This window comes from Adiantum capillus-veneris, chromosome 2 (assembly GCF_014529385.1).
Source record: "Adiantum capillus-veneris isolate H3 chromosome 2, ASM1452938v2, whole genome shotgun sequence".
Taxonomy (NCBI): Eukaryota; Viridiplantae; Streptophyta; class Polypodiopsida; order Polypodiales; family Pteridaceae; genus Adiantum; species Adiantum capillus-veneris.
This window is the reverse complement of record NC_140932.1, coordinates 64166622-64194192: the sequence shown is the minus strand read 5'-3', so window position 1 is coordinate 64194192 and position 27571 is coordinate 64166622. Positions and strand designations below refer to the sequence as shown.

Here is a 27571-nt window from a genome sequence, read left to right as displayed (position 1 = left end):
GCAGGTTTTAGGGCTGAAAACTGAGGTTCTTAAGGGCTGAAATTGCTGGTCTTTCCGGGCTGAATCTGCTACTCTCTTAGGGCTGAATTTGTAGGTTCTTCATGGCTGAAAAACGTTGCATGCTGAGGTTGTACCTGTTGAAAACGCCAGGCCAGAACTGGATGGCGATGATGGCTTTTACTAACGCTAGGGCTGAGACATTCTTGCGGTGAAGTTTTGATGCAAAAACGCCAAGGATTGGGACTTGCTGGCGATGGTGCAAATGCGGAAAACGCTAGGGATGAAGCTAGGCGATGATGTCTTTGCTTAGAGGGGAAAACCGCCAAGGTCTTGCTTGAGAAGTTACCTGTTGAGTTTGGCTCTTGTTGCCTTTTCTGCCAAATAGTGCTAGTCTAGGTTTGCTTATATACAAACTTACTCAATTTGCCCTACCTACTTTCCAACAAAAGTCACTTAAAATAATGAGTGAAAAATTTCAAAAATAGGGAAAATAGGCTAAATGCAATGGAAAATTTCCCAAAAGGATTCTGATGGATTCTGATGGGAATGCTTATGATCATGCTGTGTGCAACAAGAGGATATGCATCTACACTAAGTGCCTGGGCATGCACGGTCTGCGAACAGACTCACAAAAGTGCCAGAACACTTTTAATCTAGACTGATTGGACTGATTGAACCCTTGTCGTGCTGTAGCTTGTCCAAGGACACATAGGGTTGGATGCGTCACGTGACGGGACAAGTGCGAACAGGTAATGCCAGAGCGGTGCCGGTACGACAGTGTCCTGAGGAGCATGCATGTAACATTTCATTGGTTGCATCCATGTGTGCAGTTGTGGTTCAATTTTCACATTTCATTAATAGCTTGTGAACTTTTAAATGTGAAAGTTGAAAGGGTTTTAAGTTATTAAGTAAGTGTGCCAAGTGACACACTTATCAATGCAAACTAGCTCTCTCACTCTCACTCTTACTCTCACCCTCTCTCTCTTCCTAGCGCCCCCTCTTCCTACTGGATTGATAAGAGCGCCCTCTCCCCCACTTCTCAGGTTGGTAGTGCTCCTACCCTCCCTATTGCGTGTATGCTCTACACATTGGAGCCCTCCATGGAAGCTTGAGAGCAGCCCCTTGCGACATATGTGGTGGCCTCGTGCTCCATGTCACGTGACACATCGAACCCTATGTGTCCGTGGACAAGCTACAACATGATCAGGGTTCAGTCAGTCCAGTCAAGTCTAGATTAGCAGTGATCTGGTACTTTTATGAGTCTATTCGTTGACCGTGCATGCCCAGTCACTTAGCATAGATCGATATCCTCTGGTTGCACACAGCATGATCATCAGTATTCCCTTCAAGATCCATCAGATTCAGTCAGGGGATTTTTCGAGTGATTTTAGCCTATTTTTCCTATTTTTGACATTTTTCACTTATTAATTTAAGTGACTTCCCAACAAAAGTAGGTAGGGCAATTTTGCTAAGTTTGTATATAAGCAAACCCAAGTTAGCACTCAATGGCAGAAGAGGCAGCAGGAGCTTCCCGCTCAACAGGCACCTTCTCAGTAAGAACCCATCAACCCTAGCGTTTGCAGATCCCCTCTCCAATGTTAGGTGCAGTGGAATGAATGTTGTATTTTCAGAAGATTAGTGATCTTTATTGCTCAAGGTTCCTTTTAGTTCTTAGGGAAAGACAGGGCTTTCCGTCTTATGGAGAGTGCTATGATCACGAACAAAGTGAGTGGATATTGTGCGTTCAAGTGAATGAGACTGAGAGAAGGAGAGAGAAGAGATACGACACCCGAGAGGTTGTAAAACCCTCCTCCGAAGGCCCCACTCTCGTCGGCGAGAGTGGTCTACTTTGATTGCACAAAGGTGTACAATGCGTATGCAATGGACTGATGCAATGGGACTATGCCGATGACGACGACGACGACTTGATGGCTGAAATCTGAGATCTTCTAATCACTGAATTTTGGGACTATTTCGGTGGCTGAAAATGAATGTTTTGGCTGCGTTTTTATGGCTGAAAATGGGGGAACATCTGCAACCAACTTGGGGCTGATCTGCTACTGTGCCATAGGCTGAAAATTGCGAGAATCCAACTGCTGTTTGCTACTGCTGAGCTGGCGTTTTTGACAAGGCTGAAAAAACGCTGAATCTGCAAGTGATGTTGGCGTTTTTGTCAAGGCTGAAAAACGATGGCTGGGATGTATCTGCTGAGGTTGGAAAACGCGAGGCAAGAGGACTTGTAGGCGATGGCTTGCTGGGAGGAAACGCCAAAGGGAAGGAGTCGATGGCGAGGGTCTACTGCTGAGGGGGGGTATTGCTGAGAAGTTGCCTGTTGAGCGGGAAGCTCCTGCTGCCTCTTCTGCCAGAAAGAGCTAACTTGGGTTTGCTTATATATTAACTTAGCAAGATTGCCCTATCTACTTTTGTTGGAAAGTCACTTAAAAATAATAAGTGAAAATAACCAAAAATAGGAAAATAGGCTAAATGCATTGGAAAATTCCCCTGACTGAATCTGATGGATCTTGAAGGGAATACTGATGATCATGCTGTGTGCAACCGGAGGATATGTATCTATGCTAAGTGATTGGGCATGCACGGTCTACAAATAGACTCACAAAAGTGCCAAATCACTGCTAATCTAGACTTGACTGGACTGATTGAACCCTGCTGTGGTATAGCTTGTCCACGACACATAGGGTTGGGATGTGTCACGTGACATCCCCTCCTTTTCAAAGTGAGGTACTAGTACCAAACTGTATGGCGTCGAGGGAGATTGCCAACAACATCCGGAATCCTGGAAGGGACTCTTCGCCGGCCCACTCTGTTGTGTGGGTCGAGCGGTACTTGAACTTCATAAAGGTCTGCAATGCTTGCTTCTTTGGGCCGCGCCGAAAGCGACACAAAGTCTTCTGAATCTTCTTCCTTGCTTCAACTTCGTCTAGAGTCCTGCTTCCTTCGTCTTCAAGAATCTCCATGGCTGAAAATTCCTGAAACCATCTCCAACGCAAAACCATGAACATACCCATTCTATGTAAAGTGAAGGAGAAAAATCTTGTCTTCTCTAAAGACTGTGTATATAATGTAGACGAACATAGAGACGGAGTGACAACCCGTTCATCAAACACATGCAAACAATGAGATCGAATCTTTTCTGTTTGGTCGAAATCAATTAACTGTGGCAAATCACAAAGGAAATGCCCATGCTTGGTGCTCATACTATCATGTGCTCGTTCGGAAACTGTATCATGCCAAGGAAGAGACATGGAATGCGCCTTCCTTACATACAAACTTTTCAGCTTTTCATGAACAATCCGCATACATTTGTGCTCATCCATGATAGAAACGTGCTCAACATACAATATGTCATGCCTAGGAAAAGGGATCACATAACGATGCTGACTAAAATACAGGAAACCTTTACGAATGAAACACTCGAACAATGCGTGCGTATCAATCATGCGAACACATAATACTTCCTGTAATGGTTCTTTGGACCAAGGCTCGAGAGCCAAGATTGGTTCGTCTTGAATGATCGAATCGTCCCGTGGAGGTTCTTTGGACCTCGACTCGAAAGCCAAGATCAGATCTTCGTGACTGCTCGAATCTACAACGAGGTTAGCTTCGCTAGAAAAAGCATCCACTAACACATCATCCTTCTGAACAATCACATGATCTTCATGCAAATCATCATGCTTGTGAGAAATCATATCTTGATCATGCAAATCATCATGCTTGTCATTGTCATCCAAATCATTATGCAAATCATTGTCAATCAAATCATCATGCTTTACACAATCATGCAAATCCTGTGTGTCATGCTTGGGAGAAGAAGAGACTGAGAGAGTCTCCTTTTCCTGATTCTCTTCAATCGGCGCCTGCACATTAGAGAATAGTAGAACAAACTCTTGCATGCGTTGATCGATCTGCGCTTCACGCTGTAACTGTCTTTCTTGGCGTTCGCGAGCCAATTCGGCTAGTCTTTCTGTGGACTCGTGATCTAATTCTGCGCTTCTTTTTGTGGCCACCAAGCGTGCTTGCTCGCACTCACGCTCTATGGCTGCCATTCTTTCTTCGTGCCACACTTCTCGTTGTCTACCTTGTCGTACCATCCTGTCCATCATTGTCTTGCACCAAGCTTCCATAGGATCTGGTGCAATCTTTGGCAGAGACGGGGAAGGGTCGGAAAAACCTCCTGGTGGGGAAAAATTCTTCTTCGACTCTCTCATGCTCATCACCTCCAAGCGAAGTATCCATTCCGCTTCGAGTGATGACCATTAAGTCGTGGGTTTTTGTGGGTTCTTGGGGGTCTTGGGTTCTTGAGGGTCTTGAGGTTCTTGAGGTCCTTGATTCGTGAGAATCTTGGGTTCTTGAGGTGTTCTTTCGCTTGCAAATCGCGTTGAGAAGGATCTTCTCTTCACCCGAGTTCTACCCTTTTCTGCCGGCGCACCCCTTGGCGGCCTTGCGCTCACACCAAGGTTGCTTTTTCCCACCTCACGTCGATTGGCCGGCCGCTAAGTGCACGGTCCGCTCTCAATGAGTGAAAAGAGACACAAGGGGAAGCTGGACAAGCCCTTCTTTCTTGGGATTCCTGTCACTCTTCAACAAAACACGATTAGGAATCGCCACGCCCAAGTAAACTTGGGTTCGTGCAATCACAACAAGCAAAAAAAATTCTTGTGGTTCTTGTGGTTCTTTCCTTGAGTAATGCAGAACACTTCCAAAGCTCTGATACCAATGTTAGGTGTAGCGAAATGAATGTTGTATTTCTCAAGATTAGTGATCTTTATTGCTCAAGGTTCCTTTTAGTTCTTAGGGAAAGACAGGGCTTTCCGTCTTATGGAGAGTGCTATGATCACAGACAAAGTGAGTGGATATTGTGCGTGCAAGTGAATGAGACTAAGAGAAGGAGAGAGAAGAGATACGACACCCGAGAGGTTGTAAAACCCTCCTCCAAAGGCCCCACTCTTGTCGGCGAGAGTGGTCTACTTTGATTGCACAAAGGTGTACAATGCGTATGCAATGGACTGATGCAATGGGACTATGCTGATGATGACGACGACGACTTGATGGCTAAAATCTGAGATCTTCTAATCGCTGAATTCTGGGACTGTTTCGGTGGCTGAAAATGACTATTTTGGCTGTGTTTTTATGGCTGAAAATGGGGGAACATCTGCAACCAACTTGGGGCTGATCTGCTACTGTGTCGTAGGCTGAAAACTGCGAGAATCCAACTGCTGAATTCTGCGTTTTTGCTACTGTTGAGCTGGCATTTTTGACAAGGCTGAAAAAACACTGAATCTGCAAGTGATGCTGGCGTTTTTGTCAAGGCTGAAAAATGTTGGCCGGGATGTATCTGCTGAGGTTGGAAAACGCGAGGCAAGAGGGCTTGTAGGCGATGGCTTGCTGGGAGGAAACGCCAAAGGGAAGGAGTGGATGGCGAGGGTCTACTGCTGAGGGGGGGTACTGCTGAGAAGTTGCCTGTTGAGCGGGAAGCTCCTGCTGCCTCTTCTGCCAGAAAGTGCTAACTTGGGTTTGCTTATATATTAACTTAGCAAAATTGCCCTACCTACTTTTGTTGGAAAGTCACTTAAAAATAATAAGTGAAAATAACCAAAAATAGGAAAATAGGCTAAATGCATTGGAAAATTCCCCTGACTGAATCTGATGGATCTTGAAGGGAATACTGATGATCATGTTGTGTGCAACCGGAGGATATGCATCTATGCTAAGTGATTGGGCATGCACGGTCTACAAATAGACTCACAAAAGTGCCAGATCACTGCTAATCTAGACTTGACTGGACTGACTGAACCCTGTTGTGGTATAGCTTGTCCACGGACACATAGGGTTGGGATGTGTCACGTGATATCCAAGCCCTGGCGTTTTTGGACATCCTCAGAACTTCCCCATCCTTGGCGTTTTACAGAGTTGCTTGATCGCCACAGATTGCCTGGCGTTTCCATGTTCCCATGATCGCGAGCCTAACCTCAGCCATAGCGTTTTTGGATTCCATCAGCAGTACCAGTTTGCTAGCGTTTTTCAGATCTGTCAGCGTTTTTGTTTCCAGCCATTACGTAGCAGAAAGGTCAGCGTTTTCAAGCCTATTGGACAGCAGCAGATTCAGCCCTAGAAGCATTGCGGATACCTCCATTTTCAGCCATAAAAACGCAGCCAAAACAGTCATTTTCAGCCACCGAAACAGTCCCGAAATTCAGCAGATAGAAGATCACAGATTTCAGCCCTAAAGTCATCCCCGTCGTCGTCACCGACGTAGTCCCAGTTTGCATCAGTCCACTGCATCGTCACTGTACCACTTTGTGCAATCATAAGTAGACCACTCTCGCTAATGAGAGTGGGGCCTTCGGAGGAGGGTTTTACAACATCTCTGGTGTCGTATCTCTCTATCTCTCAGTCTCATACACTTGCACGCACAGTGTCCATTCACTTTGTTTGTGATCATAGCACTTTCCATTAAGAACGGAAGGCTCTCCCTTCCGTAAGAACTAAAAGGAACCTTGAGCACAGTTCGGAGCGCTCGTCTTGAGCAAAGCGCAAATAATCATTCCGCTGCACCTAACATTGGTATCAGCGCTTTGGCAGTGTTCTGTATCACTCAAGGAAAGAACCACATAATTTTTTTGCTTGTTGAGGCCGCACGAACCCAAGTTCGCTTGGGCGTGTCGATTCCTAATCGTGTTTTGTTGAAGAGTGACAGGAATCCCAAGAAAGAAGGGCTTGTCCAGTCTCCCCTTGTGTCTCTTTTCACTCATTGAGAGCGGACTGTGCACTTAGCGGCCGGCCAATCGACGTGAGGTGGGAAAAAGCAACCTTGGTGTGAGCGCAAGGCCGCCAAGGGGTGCACCCACGGAAAGGAGTAGAACTCGGGTGAAGAGAAGATCCTTCTCAAACACAGATTGCAAGCGAAAGAGAACCTCAAGATCCTCAAGAACCCAAGACCCCCAAGAACCCACAAGAACCCACGAGTTCAGAATGGTCATCACTCGAAGCGGAATGGATACTTCGCTTGGAGGTGATGAGCATGAGAGAGGCGAAGAAGAATTTTCCCCACCAGGAGGTTTTTCTGACCCTTCTCCATCTACGTCAAGGATTGCACTAACTCCTATGGAGGCTTTGGAGCAATTGTTTCTGAAACAGAATTTAGAACGCGAAGCAAGAAATGCAGAAAGAATGACAGAATTTGATCTTGAATGCAAAGAAAGAAAAGCAGAAATAAAACGCAGACACGCAGAAGACAAAGCAGAAAGAGAAGCCGAAAGAAAGGCAAGACAAGAACGGCGCGACCGACGCATGCAAGAGTTCTTGCGACTCTTGTCTCAAGTGCCGGCAGAGATGCAAGAGATTCAGGAGACGGAGACTCTCTCAGTCTCTTCTTCTCCAAAGCATGACACACAGGATTTGCATGATTGTGAACAGCATGATTATTTGAATGACAATGATTTGCATGATGATGATTTGATTGACAATGATCAGCATGATGATTTGCATGATCAAGATGTGATTTCTCACAAGCATGATGAGTTGCATGAAGATGATGTGATTGTTCACAAGAAAGATGATGTGTTAGTGGATGCTTTTTCTAGCGAAGCTAACCTCGTTGTTGATTCGATCAATCACGAAGAACCGATCTTGGCTTTCAAGTCGAGGTCCAAAGAACCCCCACAAGACGATTCAATCATTCAGGAAGAACCGATCTTGGCTCTCAAGCCTAGGTCCAAAGAACCCTCACAGGAAGTATTATGTGTTCTCATGATTGATACACACGCATTGTTCGAGTGTTTCATTCGTGATCGTTTCCTGTATTTTAGTCAATGTCTTTATGGGATCCCTTTTCCTAGGCATGACATATTGTATGTTGAGCACGTTTCTCTCATGGATGAGCACGAATGTATGCGGATTTTTCATGAAAAGGTGAAAAGTATGCATTCAAGGAAGTCACATTTCATGTCTCTTCCTTGGCATGACACAGTACCCGAAAGAGCACATGACAGTATGAGCACCAAGCATGGGCATTTCCGTGGTGAATTGCCACAGTTGATTGCTCTAGATGATAAGCGAAAGATTCAATCTCATTGTTTGCATATGGTTGATGAACGGGGTGTCACTCCGTCTCTATGTTCATCTACATTGCATACATAGCCTTTGAGAAAGACAAGATTTTTTCCAGTCACTTTACATGGAATAGGTATGTTCATGGTTTTGTGTTGGAAGTGGTTTCAGGAATTTTCAGCCATGGAGATTCTTGAAGAAGAAAGAAGCACGACTCTAGACGAAGTTGAAGCATCGAAGGAGCCACAAAAGACTTTGTGTCGCTTTCGGCGTAGCCCAAAGAAGCAAGCGTTGCAGACCTTTATGAAGTTCAAGTACCGCATGACCCATACATCAAAGTTGGCCGGCGAAGAGTCCCTTCTAGGATTCTGGATGCTATTGGCGATCTCCCTCGATGCCATACAGTTCGGTACCAGTACCTCACTTTGAAAAGGAGGGGATGTCACGTGACACATCCAACCCTATGTGTCCCGTGGACAAGCTACAACATGATTAGAGTTCAGTCAGTCTAGTCAAGTCTAGATTAGCAGTGATTTGGCACTTTTGTGAGTCTATTCGTAGACCGTGCATGCCCCAGTCACTTAGCATCGATGCATATCCTCTGGTTGCACACAGCATGATCATCAGTATTCCCTTCAAGATCTATCAGATTCAGTCAGGGGATTTTTCCAGCGATTTTAGCCTATGATTTTAGCCTATTTTCCCTATTTTTGACATTTTTCACTTATTAATTTAAGTGACTTCCCAACAAAAGTAGGTAGGGCAATTTTGCTAAGTTTGTATATAAGTAAACCCAAGTTAGCACTCAATGGCAGAAGAGGTAGCAGGAGCTTCCCGCTCAACAAGCACCTTCTCAACAAGAACCCATCAACCCTAGCGTTTGCAGATCCTCTCTTCAAGTCCTAGCGTTTTTGGACATCCTCAGAACTTCCCCATCCCTGGCGTTTTGTTGAGTTGCTTGATCGCCACAGATTGCCTGGCGTTTCCATGTTCCCATGATCGCCAGCCTAACCTCAGCCATAGCGTTTTTGGATTCCATCAGCAGTACCAGTTTGCTAGCGTTTTTCAGATCTGCCAGCGTTTTTGTTTCCAGCCATTACGCAGCAGAAAGGTCAGCGTTTTCAAGCCTATTGGACAACAGCAGATTCAACCCTAGAAGCATTACAGATACCTCCATTTTCAGCCATAAAAACGCAGCCAAAACAGTCATTTTCAGCCACCAAAACAGTCCCGAAATACGACAGATAGAAGATCACAGATTTAAGCCCTAAAGTCGTCGTCGTCATCCCGGTCGTCGTCACCGACATAGTCCCAAGTTGCATCAGTCCACTCCATCGTCATTGTACCACTTTGTGCAATCATAAGTAGACCACTCTCGCCGACGAGAGTGGGGCCTTCGGAGGAGGGTTTTACAACATCTCTGGTGTCGTATCTCTCTTCTCTCTCTATCTCTCAGTCTCATACACTTGCATGCACAGTGTCCATTCACTTTGTTTGTGATCATAGCACTTTCCATTAAGAACGGAAGGCTCTCCCTTCCATAAGAACTAAAAGGAACCTTGAGCACAGTTCGGAGCACTCATCTTGAGCAACTCGCAAACAATCATTCCGTTGTACCTAACATCCCATTGACTAGAACAAGGGTTCTCATAGCCATAGCCAGCTTTTGGTGAAGATTCATCGTGAGAAGTTGCAGCAGGCACTCTCTTCATAGAGTGTGGTGGCTGTAAATTCTCTGTTTTCAGTCCCTAATCATCTCTTTTAGGGTAAATTTCAGCAAAGTACTCATAGAATTTAGTTCTTCTCTACCTACATTAGGCATACACAAAGTTTGGTGCGATTCTATCGCAAAAAAGGTCTCTATTTCGCCATTGGAACGTGCTCAGGTAACATTTTCAGGTTATGTGCAGAAAATTACAGCGAGCATGTGTGCGTGCATTTTGCGTCTTTCTCCCTTGTTTTTATTGCAGGAATGACTATGCATAAAGGGACACAGTTAGCGGAAGGTAGACTCTCACTTTCAAGAGCTTCCGTTGAGTTTGGTGGAAGATAGACTCGTTTTTGAGAGCTTCCCAAAATCTCATAGCAGAGGGAAAATCCTCTCAGTATTCAGAGAGTAGCTTTCGCACTCTCTCAGTCAGAAGCAGAAAAGAAAGAATAGAGGACGGGCTATTGCCTTGTTCCTGTGCTTCTAAAGATTCTCCCTTAGTTATAAAGATAATCTCTTTATGGGCGGGGACCAGCCCATCTTCTGGTTCCCAATTAAGTGTCAAGCTTTCTCTCTCTATCTCTCCAATTCTCGAGTATTTGAAGTACAATTAAAAGTCAGTTTACGCTTCCGTATTTTTGTGACCTATATAACCATAGGAGTAGCGTATATGTTTTCCCCCTAATCTTACTTCCGTTCCCTATTCTTGCGCGTTCCTCGTTCGGAGTTTTATGTGGCTATGGCAATTAGATGTGGGTTGTCTGCACTAGTCTCCATTGTTGTGCGTCGCCATGACTTGCTTTCAGAGGTATGCAATCGAGGTCGCTTGCATTTTTTGAAGAGGGTGGTGTCTCACCAATGGGTATTTCTTGGCTTCTATTTAGGTTTATGTTGTTTTATTTAAGTTTTGTTTTCTTTCATTTCCCCCAAAGCTCTTGATACAGGCAAGTGGACGATACTTGGAGTGTAAGGTGCAACGGAATGAATGTTCTATTTTCTCAAGATTAGTGATCTATATTTGCTCAAGGTTCCTTTTAGTTCTTAGGGAAGGAGAGAGCCTTCCGTCTTTATGGAGAGTGCTATGATCACGAACAAAGTGAGTGGATATTGTGCGTGCAACTGTATGAGACTGAGAGAAAGAGAGGAGAGATACTACACCCGAGAGTTTGTAAACCCTCCTCCGAAGGCCCCACTCTCGTCAGCGAGAGTGGTCTACTTTTGATTGCACAAAGGTGTACAATGATGATGCATGGGCTGATGCAAACGGGGACTATGTCAATGAAGACGATGAAGACTTTAGGGCTGAATCCGATGCTCTTCTATCTACTATCCACAAAGGGGTATAGGCTGAAAGTCTGCACCACTTTGGGAGGCTGAAAATGAATGCTTCACTGCTGATTTTAGGGCTGAAATGGACTGGTTTTGTCGGGGCTTATGTGAAGATGAAAAACGCTGAAGTATCTGCACTTCTGGCTGCGTTTTTAGGTCAATGTCCTAGGCTGAAAAACGCTGGAACTGCAGGTGTTTTCCACAGAGTTACCGGGGAACGCCCCCTAGCCTCCGTTCCGGCGTTCCGGGGGGCAGTTCCCTTCCCGAACGTTCCGAAACGTCCCGGAACGTCTGACGTTTCGGGTGGCCAGTGCAAACCGGAACGTTCCGGAATGCCCCTGGAACGGCCAACGGCTACAAACAAATTTGGCAAAAATTGAAAAAATTGAAGTAAATGTTTGGGCTTCTGTTTGAAGTGTGCAAGGCCTCAAGGACTCATAAAATGCACCCCCCTCCCCCTTTCTCTCCACAAGCTAATCCTCAAGGCTCAAGCTCTCTCCCTTTCACACTCTCAAGATCTCTCTCTCTCAAGACTCACTCTCTCAAGGCTCAAGGCTTCAAGCCTTCAAGCTCTCTTCCTCTCCCTCCCACTCTCTCAAATCTCTCCCTCTCCCTCTCACTCTCTCGAGTCTCTCCCTCTTCACTCTCTCTCTCTCTCTCTCTCTCGCGCTCATCATCTAGTCATAGCAAGGTTGAATGGTCTTCAAAACGAGTTTTTTGTGAGTATTAGAGTCAAAGCACTCTAATACTCCTTGTATTTAAACACAAGGAGCTAAAAAATGCACTATTTGGGTGTTTTTTATACCTCCCGTTCCGCGCCGTTCCCGTTCCGGACCCCTAGCCGTTCCCTCGTTCCGCGGGGATCCCGTCGCCGTTCCCGTTCCGCGTTCCAGGTAACTATGGTTTTCCATGCTGAAAATGGCAGCATTTCTAGCGTTAGTAAATCCCTGTAGTGGCTGTGTTTGCTTGCTGAATTTGCTGAAGTAAAACGCTGAATTTGCAGATGCTAGCGATCCCAAAAACGCTAAGGCTGAGAGTGGTTGTTGCGGGGAAAACGCCAGGAACTGGGAGTTGATGGCGATGGCTGTGGAAGATGGAAACGCCAGGGTCTGGAAGAGCTAGGCGATCCCAAAAACTCTAGGGCATGAAGGGGGTGGCCTCACCAAATGGCTTGACGAGGTTCTTGTTGAGAGAGGGAGGGAACACCTGCTGCTTGGGAAAGCCTGTTGTGCTCTCTGCTCATCTGCCCAATTGTGCTAACTTGGGTTTGCTTATATATTAACTTACCCAATTTGCCCTACTGAGTACCCAACAAAAGTCACTTAATAAATAAGTGAAAAATGTTAAATATAGAGAAAAATAGGATAAACTCACTTGAAAAATCCCCAAACTGACTCTAATGGAATCTGATGGAAATGCTTATGCCTATGCAGTGTGCAACCAGAGGATATGCATCTACCCTGAGTGACTGGGCATGCATGGTCTACGAATAGACTCACAAAAGTGCCATATCACTTCTAATCTAAACTGATTGATGGGAACCCTGCTATGGTGTAGTTTGTCCACGGACACATAGGGTTGGATGTGTCACGTGACATCCCCTCCTTTTTAAAGTGAGGTATTGGTACCGAGCTGCATGGCTTCCTTGTAGTCTGCCAACAACTTTGGATAATCCTTGAAGAACTCTTCGTCTACCCACACCACTTCGTGGGTTCCTCGATCTTGGAACTTCAAAAAATATTGTCGTACTTGTTTCTTCGAACCATGGCGAAACCGATGTAACAAGACTTGCTCCGGCTCCATGACTTCAGCTTCATCGATGATCTCCGGTTCTTCTTCTTCCGAAACGTCCTTTGGAGGTGTTTCCTGAAACATTTTCAACCAAGAAACATGGAAAACGTTGTGCATTGACCATGAGTTAGGCAACTTCAATTTCATTGAAACCTCATTGATCTTTTTGATGACTCGAAATGGACCATACATACGAAAAGATAACTTAGGACATTTCTTTCCAACTTGCTTAAGACGTTGTTTCATGATTCGTAGATACACCCAATCTCCTTCCTTGATCGAGACCTCGTGACGATGCTTGTTAGCCTGTCTAGAGTAAGATTCCTGAGCCTTGCTTAGCCGAAGCTTCACACTCTTAGAAATCTCATCCAATGACTGACTCTCAGCATTGGCATCAGGCATTTGACTGACCGATCTAGTCAAAAGTAATTGGAACGGATGGCCAAAAGCTGCCTCATACGGAGTTCGACCAATAGCAGAAGAGAAGGAATCATTTAGGATAGCTTGAACCAATGGGAGATAGAGCTCCCATTGAGACTGTCGATCATGAACATAAGATTTTAATACATCAAAAGCCAAATGATTATAAATTTCGGTTTGACCATCTGACTGTGGATGAAAAGCGGATGAAAAATTCAACTTTGTGCCAAAATTTTCAAAGAGTGTACGCCAAAAGTTGGACGTAAACTTAACATCCCTATCTGAAACAATGGACTTTGGCAAACCACAGAGGGGGTATCAATGCTTTATGGACAATCGTGTAACATGTTGTACAGTAATTGTGGCCTTACAAGGAATCAACATGCAAAATTTGCTGAAACGATCAACAATAGTTAAACATTGAGTGTTCCTTGAATGCAGACTTGGTGGTAAGTTAGTCACAAAATCCATAGAGATATCCTGAAAAGGTCCCTCGGGAATAGGCAGCGGAAGCAAGAGGCCTTGCTGCTTACCCCGAGGAGTTTTTACTTTTTGACATATAGTGCAATGTGTGACATAACTAAACACATCTTTTCGCATTTTAGGCCAATAGAAAAATCGTTCAATCTTTTCCAATGTGGTGTTCATACCCCTGTGCCCACCCTTGAGAGAATCATGTGCATCATGCAATATGGTTGGCCTGAAAGAGGGCAACACACATAGACGCTGACGAAAAAATAACAATCCATCACGAATGAGATAGTTGCTGGGTCCTTGGGAAGCAAGAGCCTGCAACCAATACTTACCAAACTCTGAATCTGCATACTGATTCTTCATGTTGTCAAAAGACTCACCCTGTATAGAAAATGTGATTCTTGACTCAAGAGCCAAAATCTGTCCTTTGCGACTCAACGCATCTGCAACAGGGTTAGCTTTTCCAGGCACATATTCAATTAAACCTCCAAATTGCTCAAAAAATTGTGACCACCGTGCTTGGCGATCACTCCAATGTGCGCTAGGTATAGACTGGAGCCACTTGAGGGCTTGATGATCTGTGCGCATTGTAAATTCTCTACCATACAAAAAATGCTTCCAATGCTTGAGTGAATGACAGACAAAAGTTCTTTATCATAAACTGAATAATTCTTTTCCGCACTATTGAGCTTCCGGCTAAGAAAAGCTACTGGGCGACCATGCTACTGGAGCACAGCGCCTATGGCGACATTGCTCGCATCCGTCCATACCTCAAAGGGGTCATCCCAAGAGGCAAGGATAAGACACCTTGCTTCTGTCACCGCAACCTTGAGAGCTGCAAAAGCCTCAATGGCTGTCTCGGGCAAGTCTACGCGTTGACGGCGAGTCTTTACCCCTTTCAAAACACCAGTCATAGGTGTAGCAATGCGTACAAAATTCTCTATGTGCAAACTATACGCTTGACATAAACCCAGAAAAGAACGCACATCATATGCAGTTTTGGGCAAATCACAAATACGAACCTGTTCCACCTTCGCGGGGTCTAGCTTGACGTCTTCTGCAGAAATGATATAACCCAGATAAGTGACTTCAGTAAGAAAAAATTCCGACTTCTTAGCTGCAATGTACAACTGACACTCATCCAAACGAGTTAGTATCCTTTCAACATCTAATTCATGTTGCTCCCACGATGCAGAAAAAATGAGAATATCATCTAAAAGGATGAACACACATACACCTACCATATCGCCGAAACGACCTACCATAAGACGATTGAACGTACCCATGGCTCTTGTCAATCCAAAAGGCATAACAATATACTCCCATTGCCCTCGCTCGGTGCGAAAGGTGGTCTTGAAACTGTTGCCTTTGAATACCCGTACCTGATGGTATCCACTTTTGAGATCGACCTTGCTGAAAACCTTTGCCCCATTGAGCCTATCGAGGATATACTCAATGCGAGGCATCGGAAACTTGTTCTTTACGGTCATCTTGTTTAATGCCCTGTAATCAACACACAAACGAGACGAACCATCTTTCTTGCGAACGAACAAAATAGGGGCAGCAAAAGGACTTACACTAGGACGTATGAATCCTCTAGCCACCAATTCCGTGAGTTGTCGCTCTAACTCTTCCTTCTGTGACTTGTTCAAACGGTAGGGAGCCTTACTGACAGGCTCCGCTCCCTCCATAAGCTCGATGCCATGGTCCTCCGGCTGCTCGGGTGGGAGACGAGGTGGAAGATCATCTTGCAAAAAGAGATGTTTAAACTTCGTAAACAACTCCGAATACTTACCTGGAGCCTGAATGCTCTGGGAAACTGGAGCAGCATAAATGAATGCCGCTTGCGCTCCTCGTCGTAATTTACGCTATATCTGTACATGTGAGATGAGAGGGAAAGAATGCAAGCCCTCTTCAGCACGAATGATGAGAGGGGAATCAGTATCGGAATGTAAAGTGATCGTGTTAGCACCAAATTTAATGTGAGCATCAAGTTCACGAAACCATTTAATGCCCAAAATCATATCACATCCTGAGAGAGGAGATACAAGAAATTTCCTACGAAAAGAAGCTTGTTGAACAGTAAAAAGCACATCAAGGTACTTCTTCATGATGAGAGAGTCCATACCAGGAGCGAAGCCAGAAACCTCGAGAGGAGCTTTCTGACTAACCTCTAGGTGGGCTCTCTCAACGAGAAGGGGACTAATCACATCATGCATACTGCCTGGATTAAACAATATGATAAAACGCTGCCCTTTTACATGATCATAACACTTCAAGAGAGATTCATCAATGTGTGTGTCAGAGTCAGGAGAAGATGCAGGTTGTGTTGTGACAGTGCTTGTGGTAGCTGTGGGTGTCTTTGGTTCTTTAGGTGGGACTGTCTTAGGACAGGCCTTCTAAATGTGCCCCTTGACGTGACATTGAAAACATCTACCTTCTTTGCATAAATCACTTGTTCTTCAGTCGTGATGTATCCTCCTATAATTCCTTGTGAAGCTTTTTCATCAGGGGTTAGCTTAGGTTTTGCAGGTGCTTTAGCTTTACCCTTAGAGTCATTGTTAGAGTTCTTTTCCGAGGAATTAGAAGAAGAAGGGCTAGAAGAATTACCATTCTGTGTGTTCTGCGGGGTTCCTTGAGAAGTCTTGTTTTCCTTAGGCTTTCCTTTGTTGTGCTTCATCTCGTGGGCGAGAGCAATAGCTACCGCTTTGTTGAGATCGATTGGATCAAGTACCTCGACATCATACTTGATATACTCGTCCAATCTGTAAAGAAATGCCTCCTTGCGCTCCGCATCCGATTTGCATAATTGAGTGCCGAGCTGCAAAACACGATTAGAGAAAGACATAACCGGCATACCATTTTGCTTGAGAACGCGCCAATCGTCTTTCAATCGTGCAAGGTACTGAGGTGGCATAAACCACGCCTTGAGCTTGTCTTGGAAATCAGCCCAACTAAAAGAGGGGCGTGAAATCGTCGGCTACCTCTAGATGCGCGGCTAGCTGTGCCTCTGCCATGCGTGGTACCAATTGATGGCATCACCGGCAAGGTACATAGCTGCCGTCAAAACTTCGCTATTGCCAGTTTTCTTAGTTGTCGCAAAATAAGCATTAAATTGATGCAACCAAGAATGAATAACCGTAGCATCCATCTTACCGTCATACTTACTGAAAGTCAACTTTTCTATGACTGGGTTGTTGGAATCCGTATCGTGGCTTGCACCACTTGAGGAACTCCCACGATCTTTGGGTGGTTCGGTTTTCGAGGCTAGTGCTTCTCGAAGCAATTCTTGAGTGCGTAGCTCTTGTTGAGCTTCACGCTCGGTCTCCAAAGCCAATCTATGAGCGGCACGATCGGCCTCCAAGGCCGCGTTTCTTGCCGCCTCGTCCGCCTTTCTTTGTTGCTTCCGTTCTTTGCGTTCGTTGCGCTCGCGTTCTAAAGCAAGGCAATTTGTCTTCTTGTTTTGCGGCAAGTTTTGCGTTTCTTTCATCGCGCTCACGTTCCTGAGCAAGGCGATTGTCTTCTTGTTTTGCGGCAAGTTTTGCGTTTCTTTCGTCGCGCTCACGTTCCTGAGCAAGGCGATTTGCTTCTTGTCTATCCATGGAGGCCATCATCTGCTTGACCATTGCCTCCATAGGGTTTGGTGCACTTGGTGGCGTAGATGGCGAAGGGGGAGGGTTGAAGAAATCATCTCTGGGTGGGGAAGAGTCTTCGTCGCCTCTCTCATGCTCATCACGTGTATGCGAAGTATCCATTTCGCTTCGGGTGACGACCATGCACTAGTATCTTGGGTTCTTAAGTTCGTGAGGAGCTTGGGTTCTTGAGGGTCTTGAGGTTCTTGAGGACCTTGATTCGTGAGAATCTTGGATTCTTGAGATTCTTGAGGTTTTCTTTCGCTTGCAAATCGCGTTGGGGAAGGATCTTCTTTTCATCCGAGTTCTACTCCTTTCTGCGGGTGCACCCCTTGACGGCCTTGCGCTCACACCAAGGTTGCTTTTTCCTACCTCACGTCGATTGGCCGGCCGCTAAGTGCACGGTCCGCTCTCAATGAGTGAAAAGAGACACAAGGTGAGGCTGGACAAGCCCTTCTTTCTTGGGATTCCTGTCACTCTTCAACAAAACACGATTAGGAATCGACACGCCCAAGCGAACTTGGGTTCGTGCGACCACAACAAGCAAAAAAAATTCTTGTGGTTCTTGTGGTTCTTCCCTTGAGTAGTACAGAACACTTCCAAAGCTCTGATACCAATGTAAGGTGCAGCGGAATGAATGTTGTATTTTCTCAAGATTAGTGATCTATATTTGCTCAAGGTTCCTTTTAGTTCTTAGGGAAGGAGAGAGCCTTCCGTCTTTACGGAGAGTGCTATGATCGCGAACAAAGTGAGTGGATATTGTGCATGCAAGTGTATGAGACTGAGAGAAAGAGAGAAGAGAGATACGACACCCGAGAGTTTGTAAAACCCTCCTCCGAAGGCCCCACTCTCGTCAGCGAGAGTGGTCTACTTTTGATTGCACAAAGGTGTACAATGATGATGCATGGGCTGATGCAAACGGGGACTATGTCGATGAAGATGATGAAGACTTTAGGGCTGAATCCGATGCTCTTCTATCTGCTATCCACAAAGGGGTATGGGCTGAAAGTCTGCACCACTTTGGGAGGCTGAAAATGAATGCTTCACTGCTGATTTTAGGGCTGAAATGGACTGGTTTTGTCGGGGCTTATGTGAAGATGAAAAACGCTGAAGTATCTGCACTTCTGGCGGCGTTTTTAGGTCAATGTCCTAGGCTGAAAGACGCTGGAACTGCAGGTGTTTTCCATGCTGAAAATGGCAGCATTTCTAGCGTTAGTAAATCCCTGTAGTGGCTGTGTTTGCTTGCTGAATTTGCTGAAGTAAAATGCTGAATTTGCAGATGCTAGCGATCCCAAAAATGCTAAGGCTGAAAGTGGTTGTCGCGGGGAAAACGCCAGGAACTGGGAGTTGATGGCGATGGCTGTGGAAGATGGAAACGCCAAGGTCTGGAAGAGCTAGGCGATCCCAAAAACGCTAGGGCATGAAGGGGGTGGCCTCACCAAATGGCTTGACGAGGTTCTTGCCGAGAGAGGGAGGGAACACCTGCTGCTTGGGGAAGCCTGTTGTGCTCTCTTCTCATTTGCCCAATTGTGCTAACTTGGGTTTGCTTATATATTAACTTACCCAATTTGCCCTACTGAGTATCCAACAAAAGTCACTTAATAAATAAGTGAAAAATGTGTAGAGCGCGCGGCGGTCTGTGCAAGTGAAAGAGCACGCAAGGAAGTGCAGTGTGTGTGTAGAGAGGGGTGGCGAAAGCCAACAGGAGAGAAAGTGCTAGCAGAACCATGAGGGAGAGAGAGAGAGGGCTCACGTTTTTGGGGAAAACTCAATAAGTGAGTTTTGGGTTTTCTCACTTTTATTATAAGTGACCTTTAAAAAATGTGTCCAGGTTCATATTGAACCTGGACAAACTATAAAAATGTACAAAAAGGGGTTATTTAGGCCTTTAACCCAACAACCTCCCACTTAAAGGCATAAATGACGCCTTTAAGTTAACTAACTCCCACCAGCTGTATGCAATGTTCATGTTGAGCCTTAGCAAGACTCTTGGTGAGAACATCTGCAGGGTTATCCTGTGTGTGAATCTTAGTCAAGGTGGCTAGACCATCCTCCAATACCTGTCGTATGAAGTGGTATCGCACATCAATGTGCTTTGTCCGTGCATGAAACATGGCATTCTTGGCCAAATAGACAGCACTTTGGCTATCACATCCCAAGACAGGAGTACTAGCAGCTGTATGCAATGCTCATGTTGAGCCTTAGCAAGACTCTTGGTGAGAACATCTGCAGGGTTATCCTGTGTGTGAATCTTAGTCAAGGTGGCTAGACCATCCTCCAATACCTGTCGTATGAAGTGGTATCGCACATCAATGTGCTTTGTCCGTGCATGAAACATGGCATTCTTGGCCAAATAGACAGCACTTTGGCTATCACATCCCAAGACAGGAGTACTAGCAGGCATACCAAGCTCTTTGACAAGTCTGCCCAACCATATGGCCTCTTTAGAAGCCTCAGTGGCTGAAATATATTCAGCCTCAGTAGTACTCAATGCCACAATTTTCTGCAATCCCTTTTAATCCCATATTCTTCGCAATAACGCTGAAATTCAGCAGACGTGTACTCCCCCCCCTTGTCAGATCTCAGACATTTAAGCTTACTACCCTTTTGCGTGGTCACAAAAGCATGAAACCTCTTAAATGCATTAAATGTCTCACTCTTATTCTTTAACAAATATGCCCAGCCTTTCCTAGTGCAATCATCAATGAATGTAACAAAGTATGATGCACCACCAAAAGACTTAACAGGCATTGAACATACATCGGAGTGAATTAAATCAAGAGCATTAGCTTTGCGCGAGACACCAGAATAATAAGAAGACTTCTTTTGTTTACCATACAAACAGTCATTACAAAAATCTAACTTGGTGCCCTTTACATCAACCCTCTTCAAAGAGGAGAGCACATCAAGTCCCTTCTGGCTCATATGGCCAAGTCTTTTGTGCCAGAACTCCAAATGAGAAGAAACTTCGGCCACTGCAAGAAACTTGCCAGGCAAAGCTTTGCCATGTAAATAGTACAATGTACCACTCTTGCATCCCTTGACAATGAGCATTGATCCCTTAAGCAACTTCCATGAACCCCCAGCAAAAATGGTTGTATAACCCTGTGCATCCATCTGGCCAACAGACTATAGAATCTTCTTGATGCCTGGTACATACCTTACATCTTTAAGCATAAACTCTTGGCCATTGTTTAATGCCAAGCGCACAGTGCCCATTTCTTCAATGTCACAAGCATGGTTATCCCCAAGGTAAACCTTGCCGTACTTGCCTGCATGATAAGAAGCAAAACACTCCACAGATGGAGTCACATGAAATGAGGCACCCGAGTCTACTATCCAAGACTGTGTAAGGCCATCATTTGCATTTAGCAATGTATCAATGACATCTCTACGTGAGATAAGCATGTCTTCTGCATTTGCTACAACAAAATCTGAGGGGCATGAAGCTGCAACCAAGATCTCCTCACTATCGGATAACTCTGTGATAACCACACTAGAGGATACATTGACAGTCTCCGAATCCTTGGAGGAGGTACCTGCTGATTTTTCCCCTTTCTTATCCTCTGTCTTCTTCTTCTCCTGTGATTCCTTTCTTTCCTGCTCTTTCTTGAAATACCTGCAATCTGGCTTCTTATGGCCTTTTCTGCCACACTGGTAACAAGTCACATCCTTATCCCTAGACTTGCTTTTGCTCCTGTTTTGAGTCTTGGTACCTGTATTTTGCTTCTGACTTCTGCCTCTCGCATTGTAAGCAGAACTGCCACCTTCCCCACCACTAGACTTGCGTCTAATTTCCTCATTTAAGATGGAGCCTCGCACTCCATCATATGTGAGGTTGGGGCTATTACTCCAAGAAACCACAAGCGTTTCCCAAGAGTCTGGCAAAGTCATCAACAAAAATATGGCTTTCAACTTGTCATCAAAAGGTTGAAGCGCAGTATCCTGCAGCTGACTCATAACATTGGTGAAAGCACTTAAGTGCTCAGAAGCCGACTTGGCTTCGTCAAGCATCATGTTCACCAGTTTGCGCATCAAATGCACCTGATTCACAGGGGTAGCACTCTCATAAGTGGCCTTCAACTTATGCCCTCTCATTAATTTCAGTCTGTTTTAGGCTGTTTTGGAAACCCTAATCACCCTAGGTGACACCAGAAGCAAGGGGCTTCGCGATGAAAGCGGAAATTTGACGCGAGAGAAGCCTTTCGCCTGCTGTCTAGCCACCTGCGCAAAGCTTCTGAAACCCTAATCTGGCTCTGATACCAGTTGTTGAGCGCGCGGCGGTGTGTGCAAGTGAAAGAGCACGCGAGGAAGTGCAGTGTGTGTGCAGAGGGGGGTGGCGAAAGCCAGCAGGAGAGGAAGCGCTAGCAGAACGATGAGGGAGAGAGAGAGGGCTCACGTTTTTGGGGAAAACTCAATAAGTGAGTTTTGGGTTTTCCCACTTTTATTATAAGTGACCTTTAAAAAATGTGTCCAGGTTCAATATGAACCATATTGAACCTGGACAAAGTATAAAAATGTACAAAAAGGGGTTATTTAGGCCTTTAACCCAACAAAATGTTAAATATAGGGAAAAATAGGATAAACTCACTTGAAAAATCCCCAAACTGACTCTGATGGAATCTGATGGAAATGCTTATGCTTATGCAGTGTGCAACCAGAGGATATGCATCTACCCTGAGTGACTGGGCATGCACGGTCTACGAATAGACTCACAAAAGTGCCAGATCACTTCTAATCTAAACTGACTGACGGGAACTCTGCTATGGTGTAGTTTGTCCACGGACACATAGGGTTGGATGTGTCACGTGACATGGAGGTCTTAGGATAATGCATGGCTAGTGTGGAACAGGCCAGTGCTTGTGGGCCACGACCATGGCTAGTGTTTGAGGCAGTCGGCTCTGAAATCCGAGGTGTGCACGGGAGTTTATGAGGCTTAGACAACCTTTTTAAATCCAGTTATGTGTGATGTTGAATTAATGAGAGAAGTGTTGTTTGACATAGTCATGACAGTGAATGACCATTTTCGGTGCACATTCTCATGATGGGTGAGAGATATTGAGGGCGAGGGCCTGCCATGTATATGCTAGTAGGTCCAGGAGGGGACAATACCAAGAGCAACACAGGTAGAGCAATTGCCTTTATCTTGCACTTTCTTGCCGGTCTTCTTCTCATTCCAGATGGGTATATAATAATGCTCACACAAGTAGGATGAAATGGTGACCCTGCCCTTAAAGGGCTCTTTTTGTCAGCCGGACATAGCAGCGGGAAGGGCAGTCACAGGGAACTTTCATTTTTGTATGCAAATTCCCATTCCCCCTTCCCATTTTCCATTCATTGCATGTGAATAGCTATGTACAGGGAATGGTAATTCATGCCATCCCCCGTCCCCATTCCCTATACCCTGTCCCCATATTTCTGCTCCATGTGGCTATGATGACAATTGCCTCTCTTAAAATACAAATGTAGGGAATTAAAGGGCATCCACATAAGAAATGACATGTGGCTATGATGACAAAGGCCTCTCTTAAAATACAAATGTAGGGAATTAAAGGGCATCCACATAAGAAATATACATCTCTAACACTATCAGATTTCCTGATCGCTACATGTCTTTATGTGAGTTTTTCACTCCAATAAACTACAAAGAAGCAGTATCTGTTTGTGTGTCAAATTTCTACTTTGTCTAATTCCCAATAGATACCAATTGTACTTAAATTCTTTAAGAATCATCACTTTTGGGCTCTATTTTCAAAGTGATACATGAGGTAGTTGATGTAGAATTACTTCAGTGTAAAACTACAAATCTGTGCAGATGATAGAGTAGAATTGGCATATACTGCAAATGCAAAGAGAGATGGGAAATCTGCAGGGGGCTCAAATAATGTATCTGAAGACCCAACTGTGTCTACAAGTCACGCCAGCAGATCTGCAGTGGTCATACATCAGTCTGCACCTTCGTACTCAGAAGGCCTCCAAAATGACCTTGAGCTCAGCCTATCCAAGTTGAAAATTCAGAAGGAAGTTATCTTTTTGCTGGACATGATGTCGCTTCCAGTCAACTCATTCTGGGAACCTATGAAAAAAATGCTAGTTTCGCCAACAGTGTTGAAGTTAGGTTTTAAATTTAAGCAAGACCTGGTGAACCTTTCGAAGTCATTCCCTGGACCAGATGCCCACTCTTGTTTTGACAAGGTATTCTGTAAAATAATCCAAAGCTTAACCAAACCAATAAATTGAACCTTTTTGCTTTGAATTTGAGTAGGTGGACCCATATTTGGATATTGGGAAGTTGTTTCTCGAGGTATGTGGTTGGGATCGCAAGCAGAGTAATAGCATGAGTTTGGCTGCAATCTGTGAGGAGGTTGTAGGATATACTTTGTGCAAGGTAAAGTTAAGGTAATAGAAAATTTCACTTTGTTAATCTTTTTTCCTTGTAGCATGCCATGAGTTCATTTAATGACACGCACTCAGCTCCTGCCACAGTTGCAACACAATTTTGCTCCTTTTGAAAAGTTGAAGAGTTTTTCAAAAGTTTTAGTTGGCTTGAGGTATTTTGCCATGAGTTCATTTAATGACAAGCACTCAGCTCCTGCCGCACTTGCAACACAATTTTGTTCCTTTTGAAAAGAAGAGTTTTTAATTACAAAAGTTTTAGCTGGCTTGAGGTATTTTGTCAGATGTTGATGTTATCCTCTTGTTCGGGGTGCAGGATTTGCAGTGCAGCAATTGGGAGCAAAGACCATTAAGTGAGGAGCAGCAGGTTTATGCTGCTGCTGATGCTCACTGTCTTTTGGTTATATATGATATACTTGAAAGCAAGGGGTTGGAAGGTTGGACTGCACAAGTTATTGCGTGCTTTTAGCTATATTGCGCTGCAACTGTTTGTGCTGTGTCACTTCGCTGCTTGCATGCAGTCCAAGGCTGTTGTTTTGGTTGATTAACTTTTTTCCTTGTTGTGGCTGCTTGCTCAGGTCATAGCCTTTCTGCTGATTCTGTCAATGCCAGCACAGGGGACGGTATTGGTGGCATTTTATATGAATCATCGAGTCCATGGCTTGCAAATTCTAGTGGTAACATTGTACACACTCGCCATGGAGTCGCAACAGTCATGGTCAAATCAGCAGTTGCAAAGGGGATGCTGGCAACTGTTGATACACCTAGAGATGCCTTTTCTGCAGCTCACACAGTTTTGGTCAGAAAATTTTGTGAAAGAATTTTGCTTAGTGAAGAGATGAAGAAGTCTATCAAGAAAAAACCAAAACGTATTCTAGGAAATAGGGACACCCGCCTAAGCGAGCATGGCTTTTTTGGACCGCCACCTTGGGACCCTTCTTGTGGTGGTGATGGGACTCCAAAATTTCTTTGCGACAACATGGTAAGTCTTATTTTTTGAAGCTTTCTTTTGCAGATGAGCTGGATAGACACGAAACAGGCTAGTAGAAATATGCTTACATTTACATATTGAAATTATGTTCTTACTGTTCAGTCAATTGAGCATGTGCGTACCGTAAATTGAAAACAAACTCCTTCAAATTGAGAATAAATGCCAATGGGTAGGAAATGGCAAGGATGGATGAGGAAACATACTAGACAGAACATATATAATACTCTTACAGCACTTGACACCCAACTTTGGGCTTAATACTTCTAAAGAATGCTATTGAGAAGGGCGCAAAGGGGTGAGTTGAGAGAGGGGGCAGGCTGAGGGAGCGCGAGGGGGTGGGCAGCGGGGCTGAGAGAGAGAGAGAGAGAGAGAGAGAGAGAGAGAGAGAGAGAGAGATGAAATGAAATGAAATGTTATATTAACGTCTTCAAAAGGCCATAATGACCTATGAGACCCGAAAGTTACAAAGTGGTGGATCTGATACAAAGTCAAAGTAACAAAATAACCTAACAACAGTACAAAACAAAGATATATACTATGGGGTCCTAAGTTGATCGATGTGAACCAAGCAAAAGACTAAGCAAAAAATGGGCGGCTTGTTGGGATAGCTGAATCACGAGAGAGAGAGAGAGAGAGAGAGAGAGAGAGAGAGAGAACATATTTTCTCAGGTTGAAGGCTTAGCCAAACAACTACGCAATGTGGGTTTTGATACAGTGTTTTTAAAGAAGTCTGATCCAAGGTGAGCTCTCATTGAGTTATCTCTGTTCTTTGATATGCACTGATGATGATATGGATGTGCTCGTCAGGAAACTGGTTGAATTAGCAGAAAAGGAAGGTAGAGTGCTTCTAACCCAGGATGCGAATCTTCTGCGTCGAGGTTTTATCCCTCGTAGTTATGCATACCGTGTCAAAAGCAATGGCAAACAGGAGCAGCTTGCTGAGGTTTGCCAGGTTTCGTTTTTGTTCAATGTGGGTTGAGTTGTTGTGGCCTAACAACAAATTTCAAACTGAAGCAGGTGGTAAGAATATTTAACCTGGAAATTTTGGAAGATAACCTATTATCACGGTGCAACAAGTGCAATGGGGAATTTTTTCCAGATGCGCTCACACCTGAGGAGGCTTTGGCAGCATTATCAGAAGGGCAGACTTTTCCTCAGTATGCTTTAGAGGAACGTGTTTTGTTTTGGCAATGTTCTCAGTGTTTGCATATGTACTGGCAGGTAAAGAGGTTATGAAGTGCTGGTAATGAGCAATGCTTAAGGAGCAACTTGTATTATTTTTTAAAGATGCTAAGAAAAATTCTTTTACGTTTGTAGGGCAAGCAATTCTACAGGGCACTTCAAAATTTTCAAGCTTTTGCACGCAAGGTGCAAACATCTGAGTAGTTCAATGCAACATTGGCCCTGAACAAATTTCCAAGGGTGTAAGTATGTCAAAGGTATCGCCGAGCCCAATTAAGTATTTCATTCTGATTTCCATGTGCAGAGGTGTGACTTGTACTTCTTATAATTAAACTTATTAATCTGGTTTCCCTTTGGCAGAGGTGTATTTAATACATCTAGAAATCAAATCTGAGGCCTTGTAACTCATATCAGAGCTTTAGGTTTGAAAGGGCCCAATGCCTTTAAACAAGAAAATTGAATTCTTGTATATGGAAAACTTATCATGCTCTTCCGTCCTTGGTGACATTGACCATGCCAGCTTGGTGCAATTTTTTTCCGTACCGAGGGTAGAGTGCCCAAAAGTCTCTCTCCTGTGTAAAGGACGAAGGGCGTAAGATCGAGCTACTGGGACTCGCTTTGTGACATTGTCAATCAATAGAAAAGTTTGTAGATTTGGCATTTAGACTTCACTCTTCTCATGTAAAATGGACCTTTCAACTCCCATGTTTCAGCGCATTGTTTGTTATCATCCAGGTTGTGGTGCCCAATACTTTATTTTTCCTACATATGCAACCTGGCAGTACTGTTTTTCCTGTCACCAATTTAAATAACTGCATGCCATTTTGGGATTGGCTTTTTATGTGGGATTAAACGCATTTTGAAGGTAGTGGTATGGACATTGTCCGTCTTAATGATAGCATGGAGCTCAATGTTTTATATAGCAAGGAATGTTTTCTGAAGTTGACTTGTTTCTTGGATGAAACTTGACTACATGTTTATTTGCCTGTGATTGCATCACTAATGCTCTCTCTCTCTCTCTCTCTCTCTCTCTCTCTCTCTCTCTCTCTCTCGTGCGCAAGTGTGCGGGCGCGTCTACACGTGAAAAAAATTGAAATGTAAAGATAAGTGCCCCCAGCACCAAAGCTTCCTGTAATGACTGGTGTATGCATAAGTTGCCAGTAAAACATGCAGTTGGCCATCTCCCCATAAGGCTGTTGCAGATTTTACCCTATCAAATACCCTAGTGCTTGTATCGATGTAGTCATTGAAACTTCAGTGGGAACAGCTTAATATTTTGCATGGCCTTTTATGATGCAGGTAAGTTGCACTTGAAAGTACAAAATTTTTGTCCGTCATTTGGGTTAGCCATGATCTAATGATACACTTATGTTGAAAAACTTTTGTATAGTGCTTTTATAACACATCATCTACATCACAATTGAATGCATATTCTATTCACCCTCACTGCTTAATAAAAATATGTCAAAGATGGTAGCCTTGGGGAGTTCATTTTTTCAACTAGGAAGCCACTGCTTCAATTAGTTCAAAAACACTCTTAAGAGTCTCCACGGCTCTTACATGAAACAACTAGGTGTTTCC

At 44.4% G+C, this 27571-nt stretch overlaps 1 protein-coding gene across 4 annotated transcripts in view; it reads left to right on the top strand.

Annotated features, from left to right (window-relative positions):
* LOC147462890 (3'-5' exonuclease domain-containing protein) overlaps window positions 1-26739 on the top strand; it is a 51937-nt gene extending 25198 nt beyond the window's left edge. The window contains exons 2-10 of one of the 4 annotated variants that reach the window (XR_015184717.1): window positions 23237-23616; window positions 23687-23809; window positions 24134-24254; window positions 24396-24799; window positions 25478-25548; window positions 25616-25751; window positions 25826-26029; window positions 26126-26247; window positions 26351-26739. Coding sequence is in view for 3 of the 4 variants with exons in the window: in XM_086485903.1 (XP_086342029.1) it covers window positions 23237-23616; window positions 23687-23809; window positions 24134-24254; window positions 24396-24799; window positions 25478-25548; window positions 25616-25751; window positions 25826-26029; window positions 26126-26194 (1508 nt within the window). In the remaining variant the exon portion in view is untranslated. Of the gene's footprint in view, window positions 1-23236; window positions 23617-23686; window positions 23810-24133; window positions 24255-24395; window positions 24800-25477; window positions 25549-25615; window positions 25752-25825; window positions 26030-26125 lie in introns of all 4 variants that reach the window. The other 3 variants (XM_086485911.1, XM_086485903.1, XM_086485918.1) reach the window with 3 other exon arrangements.
* The last annotated feature ends 832 nt before the right edge of the window (window positions 26740-27571 follow it).